The sequence below is a fragment of the Rhinopithecus bieti genome, unplaced genomic scaffold, assembly GCF_001698545.2.
Source record: "Rhinopithecus bieti isolate Rb0 unplaced genomic scaffold, ASM169854v2 scaffold_11944, whole genome shotgun sequence".
NCBI lineage: Eukaryota > Metazoa > Chordata > Mammalia > Primates > Cercopithecidae > Rhinopithecus > Rhinopithecus bieti.
The window spans coordinates 2,036,991-2,047,080 of NW_016807378.1; the positions used below are offsets into that span (position 1 = coordinate 2,036,991).

A 10,090-nucleotide genomic window follows, 5' to 3' on the forward strand; every position below is an offset into this window, starting at 1 on the left:
TTTTTTGACACAGAGTCTGACTCTGTCACTCAGGCTAGAGTGCAGTGGTACAATCTTGACTCACTGCAACCTCTGCCTCCCGGGTTCAAGCGATTCTCGTGCCTCAGCCTCCTGAGTAGTTGGAATTACAGGCACACACCAGCATGCCTAGTGAGCTTTTGTATTTTTAGTAGAGATAGGGTTTCACCATGTTGGCTAGGCTGGTCTCAAACTCCTGACCTCAAGTGATCCACCTGCCTTGGCCTCCCAAAGTGCTGGGATTATAGGTGTGACTACCATGCCCAGCCTAAGTACAAAGTTTTTTATTGCAGTGCTTTCTACATTAGCAAAAGACCTGACATTACTTCAATGATCAATAAAACAATAGATAAGTTGCCTAGAACAAGCTGAATGAGCATGAATGCCTAGAATGAGCATGAAGACAAAATCAAATGCAAAAAGCAGAACACAGTGGGTTCAAATGTGATATAGATACTCTGTACATAGACGAATATATGAAGAAACAAAAGTAGTTGCTAAGTTTCATGTGATTGGACTTAATAATAATTTCCTAAATCCAGTGACCCAATAGAAAAGATGGCTGAATTACACTGTAAAATGAACTTTGATTATATAGAGTATATTTCCCAATTGCTGTATTTATATTTTAGGCAATGTATTGGCAAATGAAAAACATAATTGGCTCCTGGAAAAAATGTTCTTTTCATCAATGCATATCTGTTAAACAGCATTAAAACCGATGTCATAACAAAAATGGGGGAAGCTATGCAGCTTACATTGTCAAGAGTGATGAAAGGGTGTCTATGGGATAGGAGCACTTGTCAAAAACCCAAGAGCTGTATTCAGAGCTACAGAGTAAAGAGACTCGGCATCTTTTAGGTAACTCCCAATCCCTTGGCAAAGACTGGGCATGTCTCCAGCCTCCAGGACACCCTTATGTGGTAACACTGCCCAGTCATCTTGTTTCTGTGAAGCAACTGCTTCTGAGCTACAGTTGGGAGCTACAGACTCACAGTGCCTAGCACAGACATTGCAGGAGCTGGCAGCTCTTCTGACACTTTAGGGTCCATGAACTCCACTCAGGCTCAGTGAATCCAGCCAGACCTTCTCTTTCTGACTTCTAAGTTAGGATCTCTGCAACGTAGGCTTTTGTAGAGTGGGGCAAAGCTGTTCAGTATGGCACCAAATTTGGTACCAGTTGAGTTCATGTTAGTAAAGCAGGGCCTTATTAAAAGATGCTTTGTGTATACAATACTAATTTTCCTGCAGAGGACAGAGGATTGATTGCCTCCTGATAGCCTAGAGAGGAAGGCAAAAAGGAATCAGGAGACTTAAGCTTTGATTTTGTTTTGGACACTCTCTGGCTATGTCATCTGAGTCGGTAACTTCTTTGTGCTTCAGAAATTTTTCACTTATAAAATTAGGAGGTAAAACTTACATTATAAGTTAAAATGAATTTCTAGAACTACTAGATTAGAAGTGTTTTAAAAGGATTTCACTATTTCCAGATGACGAGCAGAGATCTATGGCATTACAATAGATACGGAATGCCAGAGGTCATTTAGGTAATTCCCCTGCCTCCCTTCTTATCTAACCACATCTAGCCCCTCCTAGAGAGAACTCTGTGCTCTGATGGAGAGAAGCCCAGAAACAGCACTTGGAACAAACCATTTTGTATAATGGTTAAGAAGAGCCTCTACAGATGTGGCCCACCTGCAGAGACTGGGTGTTTTCCTATCCTTCCTAGAGTGTCCAACATAAATTCCGAAGGGCAAGTTACCCAAAGAGTACTGAAAGTCAGACACCTTAGGCTGCTATCTTATCTATTGCAGAGGTTCTCAAAGTATGGATCACAGACCCCTGGGAACCCCGAGATCCTTTCAGGGGGTCTAGAAGGTGAAAACTATTTTTATAATAATGCTAAGACATTACTTCCCTTTGTAATGTATTGACATTAACTCTGTCACTGAGCATGGATCAAGGCAATGGCCCCAAACCATATTAGTAGCTGATGTATTTTTCACTGTCACATACCAACAGTAAAAAACAAAAGGGGTCCGTTTCACTTAAGAATGTCCTTGGAGGGTATTGGCAAGATGGCCAAATAGGAACAGCTCTGGTCTGCAGCTCACAGTGAGACCAACGCAGAAGGTGGGTGATTTCTGCATTTCCAACTGAGGTATCCTGTTCATCTCATTGGGACTGGTTAGGCAGTGGACACAGCCCACAGAGGATGAGCAGAAACAAGATGGGGTGCAGCCTTGCCCAGAAAGTGCAAGCAGCTGGGGGCCTCCCTCTCCCAGCAAAGGGAAGCCGTGAAGGACTGTGCTATCGGGCCCAGATACTACACTTTTCCCATAGTTATTGCAATCTGCAGACCAAGGGATTACCTCGTGTGCCTACACCACCAGGGTCCTGGGTTTCAATTACAAAACTGGGCGGCTTTTGGGCAGACGCCAAGCTAGCTGCATGTTTTTTTTTTTTTCCATACCCCAGTGGCACCTGGAACTCCAGCAAGACAGAACCATTCACTACCCTGGAAATGGGGCTGAAGCCAGTGAACCAAGTGGTCTTGCCCAGCAGGTCCCACTCCCATGGAACCCAGCAGTCTAAGAACTGCTGGCTGGAAATTCTTACTGCCAGCACAGCAGTCTGAAGTTGACCTGGGATGATGGAGGTTGGTGCGGGGAGGGGCATCCACTATTACTGAGGCTTGAGTAGTCAGTTTTCCCCTGACAGTGCTAAGGAGGCTGGGAAGTTCAGACTGGGCAGAACTCAACACAGCATGGCAAAACAACTGTGGCCAGACTGCCTCTCTAAATTCCTCCTCACAGGGCAGGGCATCTCTGAGATCGAAAGGCAGCTGGCCCAGTCAGGGGCTTATAGATAAAACTCCCCTCTCCCGGAGACAGATCACCTTGGGGAAGGGGCGGCTGTGGGCCCACCTTCAGCGGATTTAAACATTCCTGCCCACAGGCTCTGAAGAGTGCAGCAGACGCTGACAAGGATGCAGAAAAAGCCTTTGGTAAAATTCAACAGCCCTTCATGCTTAAAACTCTCAATAAACTAGGTATTGATAGAACATATCTCAAAATAATAAGAGCTATTTAAGACAAACCCATAACCAATATCATATTGAATGGGCAAAAGCTGGAAGCATTTCCCTTGAAAACCAGCACAAGACAAGGATGCCCTCTCTCACCACTCCTATTCAACATAGTACTGGAAGTTCTGGCCAGGTCAGTCAGGCAAGACAAAGAAATAAAGGGTATTCAAATAGGAAGAGAGGAGGTCAAATTGTCTCTATTTGCAGATGACATGATTGTATATTTAGAAAACTCCATCATCTCAGCCCAAAATCTCAAGCTGATAAGCAACTTCAGCAAAGTCTCAGGATACAAAATAATTGTGCAAAAATCACAAACATTCCTATACACCAATAATAGGCAAGCAGAGAGCCAAATCATGAGTGAATTCCCATTCACAATTGCTACAAAGAGAATAAAATACCTAGGAATACAACTTACAAGGGACATGAAGGACCTCTTCAAGGAAAACTACAAACCACTGCTCAAGGAAACAAGAGAGGACACAAACAAATGGAAAACGATTCCATGCTCATGGATAGGAAGAATTAATATTGTGAAAATGGCCATACTGCCCAAAGCAATTTATAGATTCAATGTTATTCCCATCAAGCTACCACTAAGTTTCTTCACAAAACTAGAAAAAACTACTTTAAATTTCATATGGAACTAAAAAAGAGCCCGTATAGGCAAGACAATCCTAAGCAAAAAGAACAAAGCTGGAGGCATCATGCTACCTGACTTCAAACTATACTACAAGGCCACAGTAACCAAAGCAGCATGGTACTGGTACCAAAACAGATATATAGACCAATGGAACAGAACAGAGGCCTCAGAAATAACACCACACATCTACAACCCTCTAATCTTTGACAAACCTGACAAAAGCAATGGGGAAAGGATTCTCTATTTAATAAATGGTACTGGGAAAACTGCCTAGCCATATGCATAAAACAGAAACTGGACCCCTTCCTTATATCTTATACAAAAATTAACTCAGGATAGATTAAAGACTTAAATGTAAAACCTAAAAGCATAAAAACTCTAGAAGAAGATCTAGGCAATATCATTCAGAACATAGGCATGGGCAAAACTTCATGACTAAAACACCAAAAGCAATGGCAACAAAAGCCAAAATTGACAAATGGGATCTTACTAAACTAAAGAGCTTCAGCACAGCAAAAGAAACTAGCATCAGAGTAAACAAGCAACCTACAGAATGGGAGAAAATTTTTTGCAATCTATCCATCTGACAAATGGCTAATATCCAGAATCTACAAGGAACTTAAACAAATTTACAAGATAAAAATAAACAACCCCATCAAAAAGTGGGCAAGGGATATGAACAGACATTTCTCAAAAGAAGACATTTATGTGGCAAACAAACATATGAAAAAGCTCATCATCACTGGTGATTAGGGAAATGCAAATCAAAACCACAATGAGATACCATCTCATGCCAGTTAGAATGGCGATCATTAAAAAGTGAGGAAACAACAGACGCTGGAGAGGATATGGAGAAATACGAATGCTTTTACACTGTTGGTAGGAATGTAAATTAGTTCAACCATTGTGGAACACAATGTGGCAATCCTCAAGGGTCTGGAACCAGAAATACCATTTGACCTAGCGATCCCATTACTGGGTATATACCCAAAGAATTAAAAATCATCCTACTATAAATACACATGCACACATATGTTTATTGTAGCACTGTTTACAACAGCTAAGACTTGGAACCAACCCAAATGCCCATCAATGATAGACTGGATAAAGAAAATGTGGCACATATATACCACGGAATACTATGCAGCCATAAAAAAGAATGAGTTCATGTTCTTTGCAGGGGTATGGATAAAGTTGGAAATCATCATCCGGAGCAAACTAACACAGGAACAGAAAACCAAACAGCATGTTCTCACTTGTAAGTGGGAGTTGAACAATGGGAACACATGGACACAGGGAGGGAAACATCACACACCAGGGCCTGTCTGGAGGTGTGGGGCAAGGGGAGGGAGAGCATTAGGACAAATACCTAATGCACATGGGGCTTAAAACCTAGATGACGGGTTGATAGGTGCAGCAAAACCACCATGGCACATGTATACTTATGCAAAAAACCTGCACATTCTGTACACATATCCCAGAACTTAAAGTTAAAAAAAAAAGAATGTCCTTGAAAAAACAATAAAAATGATTAATTTCATTAGATCTCTGCCTTTGAGTACACACCTTTTTATTATTCTGTGTGACTAATTGGGAACTATGCAGAAGCACTTCTGCTATATGCTGAAGTACTGTGATTGTCTTGAATAAAAGCACTTATGCGACTCTTTGAGGTGCGAGCTGGACTAGCCACTTTTTATGTTCATAAAACATCATTTTCACTTGAAAGGACAAATGACAGACAAATTATGGTTATTCAGACTTGGGAATTTGGCCTACATTATCTAAAACATAAAGTGAGCCTGTCACTTCAAGGAAAACAACTGACAGTATTTGTTGCCAGTGATAAAATTTGAGCTTTCAAGCAAAACCCAGAATTTTAGAAAACTTGTATTCATTATTATGAACTTGATAGCTTTCCAATATTAAATACTTTTCTGATGAGGTTGGTAGTGATATTAATGGATATGGCTTTTCATATTGTTTAATGAACTGTGTCAACACTTGGACAATCTGCATAACTCAGTAAACCAATATTTTCCAAATGATCAACATAAGGTGTTACAAAACCATGCATTTGTAAAAGATCCATTTAAAGTAGAAGGTAAAGCAATGACTTTTACTGTAGGAGTACAAGTTCACTGATACAGTTTCATATTCCACATTGTAATTAACCTTTTAAAAAACAACAATTTGCAGAGTTCTGGTGTAGGATCAAAGATTATCTATAATTATCAGAAAAGGTTATTAAAATACTCTTCCCCTTTCCAATTACATAGTGATATGAGACAGAATTTTCTTCACATACTGCAACCAAAAAAAAGATTTTTAAAAATCTATGTGAATCTACTTTCAAAGTTGAATGCAGAAACAAAGGCAAATGGGAATCCAGGTGTCTTCTATTAAGCCAGAAGAAAAGACAGTTGCAAAACTTAAAACATTGATCCTCTTTTCACATTTCTTTTGTTTTGAACAATATAGGTATTTTCACAAAATATGTTCTTTGTATTAACCTGTAATGAGTTTATTATTTCTAATTTACTAGGTTTATTTTAAAATAAATAATATTTTAAATTTCTCAGTTTTAATTTTTGATATATGGAAGATTGATGGCTATAACCCATATAAACCACTTATGTTGGGATCCTCAAAGATTTTTTAAGCATGTAAAAGGGGTCCTCAGATTTAAAAGCTTGAGAACCACTGTCCTAAGATCACTGTAGAGAAAGCAGCGTTTTGGATGACTAATAAAGGACAGGGGGCTTGGCAACTGTCAATTTGCACTGTTGTGGGAAGCTTCTCTGGGCATGATGATAGAGATTGGTTATCAAGACAGCATCATCTTTGCAGTGGCAAAAGGAAATTCATCTATTACTTAAGTCTGATAGAAATAACTTTTGAGAACATTAAATTTTCAAGGTCCTGATTAGATCCTCCCCCATGCCCTTTTAAATGGCTCTAGTCTCCCTGAGTGTTCACTCCTTTTCCTACATGAAGGTTTGGTTCACACTCTCCTCATTACTGCCCATCATGACTAGGTGAAGGCTAGATATCTGCTTCCCAGGTCATAATGAATGCCACTCTGAGTTCAACAATCAGTACATAGTGCTTGGGAAGGCAACAGGCACTAAGAATCAAAGATAAGCACAGCATCACTTTTGTCCTGGAGGACTTCTCAGTCTAGTGGGAAAGAAATATTTTTTAAAAAATAATTGCAGTATGATATGTTAAGTGTTATTCTGTACAAGTGACCAAGTTTTCCCAACCAAAAATTAGGACACAATCTGATAGACAATTTCTATCAGACATAATGCCAGAAATGGAACAATCCTAGAAGATCTGGAACACACGTCTGCTATGATTACTAAGAAACTCTCAACTCCACAGAAATTCTGTATAGATTTGTACTTGATTTGGCCCAAAGACCCAAAAACAATTTTTTTTCACCTCCTCCCTAAATTCTGGGAAATGACAGTGGCAGAATAGAAAAGGTCAAGAAACTTCTTAGGATCACAAAAGATGAGTAATGGGCCCCTAACATTTTATTTCCTCTGGTTAGTGGATAAGAGAGGCTGGAGGAAATTTTTTCCATCACGCTTGTTCCAAGTGTTTTCTTTCCCCCAGGCAGACAGTCCAAGTTTCCTCGTACAGGTCTCCCACACAGCTGATGCAGATCAGGCTGAATCTCAGAGTCAGAAGAATAAACTAGAAAGAGGCTTCTAAGATCCCAAGCCTTGATTGCATGTGGGTAACACTAAACAATAGGGCTCTTGATTTGCCAACAAATGTCGGAGTCCCCTCTGGGTGGGCTGTGTGGGGATCATGGAGGTTCTGATCTGGTCTGAGTCTTAAGTCCCAATCATGTGCCTTTTTCTCCCCCTTTCCTTTGGGACCTGAGCCAAATCCCTCTTTTTAATCTCTCTCTCTCCCATTCCTACTGTTCTTCCTGAACTGTGGCAACTCCAAAGCAAAATGCACAAGAACAAAACAGACAATGAACAGAAAAAGCAGGCTCAGTGCCACACACGGACATCCTGCCACCCACAGAGAGAATGGGCAACATGCAACCTAAACAAAAGGCAGGCCTAGGAGCCTGACAAACCCCTTTGGATTTGGATCCATTACTTACATCTCAATGTGGGCAAATAATGACATCTCTCTGTTCCCCAGTAAACATATCCACAAAAACACATTACTTTGAGGATTAAACACTAGAACATATTTAGAAATGCTTGGTTCACAGTAAGTCCACTTTTCTTAGTCTTCACATCTTTCTGCATGACTATTTGGTTAGTGTCTGTCTCTCCACTAGCCGCTGAGTGGCTTGAGAATATGGGGTGCATCTTTTTTTTTTTTTGTTCCATATGATAACTCTAGAGCTGAGCACAGTGCCTGGCACATGTTAGGTATTTGTTGAGAAAGTTATATGATAAAGTGGAATTAGTAGGATCTACTTAAAAAATAGTCAGCTTTGGGTCTCCTGACAATTATCATGGCTTTGTTTTGGCTATCTTGATAACAATGTGATGAAAGGATTTTTTTTTTTTTTTTTTTTTGAGTCAGAGTCTCACTCTGCTGCCCAGGCTGGAGTGTACTGGCGTGATCATGACTCACTGCAGTCTTGAACTCCTGGGCTTAAGATCCTCCTGTCTTAGCCTCCTGAGTAGCTAGGACTACAGGCAAGACTACAGGACTACAGGCATGTGCCACCATGCCCAGTTAATTTTAAAATGTTGCTACGTTGCTTAGGCAGGTATCTAATTCCTAGCCTCAAAGGATCCTCCCATATCAGCCTCCCAAAGCACTGGGAGTACAAGCTTGAGCCACTGTGCCTGGCCCCTCGTGAAGGGATTTCAAGGTGGCATCTGAAGTCAGTAGAAAAAGGGCATGCTGACTAATTACCAACAGCTATGATAGTAGAGTATTTGTTGACCTTGACCTGTAGAGTCAAGAGCAGGTTCCTTTTGCCAGGTATTTCCAGCAGGTCTGTCATGGAATTCATGGATAGGGTCATGGCAAGGGGCATTGAGGTTACCAAATGCCTGACCTGAAGATAAGCAGCATGACTTCAGAAATATTTTTAAAAATCACAGATAAGAAAGCACAATGCTGGGGCTGGGCGCAGTGGCTCATGCCTGTAATTCCAGCATTTTGGGAGGTCAAGGTGGGTGGATCACCTGAGGTCAGGTGTTCAAGACCAGCCTGGCCAACATGGCAAAACCCCATCTCTACTAAAAATACAAAAATTAGCTGGGCACAGTGGTCCATATCTGTAATCCCAGCTACTCAGGAGGCTGAGGCACGAGAATTGTTTGAACCTGGGAGGCAGATGTTGCAGTGAGCCGAGATTGCGCCACTGCACTCCAGCCTCGGCAACAGAGTGAGACTCCGTCTCAAAAAAAAAAAAAAAAAAAAAAAAAAAAAAGGCACAACACTATGCAAAGAAGCTGAAAGTATACCCGTATAATGTCTGCCTGTCTTGATGAATATACGTACTTGGAATGTGCATTTCATGAACTAGCTGATACTAGGGAGCAGATCTGACATGCTGTAGCTAGCATGCCCCACAACCAGACAGAACTTTGACCATGTGCTTTTCCTCAAACCACAGAGTGGCCACTCTACTCACGAGGGTAATCCTTTGGGTGTGTCTTCTCAGACCAATTCCCATAAAATGTGAGTCTGTACTTGGCAGTTCCGCAGGCACAGCAGTCTAAGATGGGTTTGTCAGTCACCCCATCAAATGTGGAATCTGAAACAGTCAGAAGAGTCACCAAGTTAGAAAGCAAATGTGGGTTGTACGTAAGGTGGTGCTATCGTGATCTCATTTTATCCTTAACCCTTAGGAAAAGAAGATGCAGTTTTCTTTAGTTAATAAGACTTAGAGCCAGATCAGGACTTGGGCAATAAAGGATTCTGTATGCCTTTAAGTATGGTAATATTTTGAAAAAAAAAAATCAGAGCTTTTTCCCTAATAAGAAGATCTGTGGGAACAATAACCCACAGGTTATTCGAGAATATTTAAGATGGGGGCTATGTTGAAAAGTCAGGGGTAAAATTTACTAAATCATCCTTTCTGGATCCTCGTCTCCTTCCCCACCCCTCTCACAACAGGATTTCTCTAACAAATTTTAAGAGGAATACACATGTGTGCTTTCTTTAGGAAATATTCTCTGGGGCCAAAATGACAGGACCAGAAGGAGTGACTTTAAAGCAGAGCAGTGAAAATAAATGGAGAGATATAAAGAACTACTGAAGCGGGGGGGTGGGAGGGGGAAGGCATGCATATATAATCACGTCACTTCTTTTTTTTTTTTTTTTTTTTTTTTTTTTTTTTT

At 40.8% G+C, this 10,090-nt stretch overlaps 1 protein-coding gene across 1 annotated transcript in view; it reads right to left on the reverse strand.

Annotated features, from left to right (window-relative positions):
- The window catches only part of SPON1 (spondin 1), a 305,960-nt gene that overhangs the window by 177,253 nt on the left and 118,617 nt on the right, over window positions 1-10,090 (reverse strand). The window contains exon 5 of the mRNA XM_017881549.1: window positions 9,382-9,504. Coding sequence (XP_017737038.1) covers window positions 9,382-9,504 — 123 coding nt within the window. The remainder of the gene's footprint in view (window positions 1-9,381; window positions 9,505-10,090) is intronic.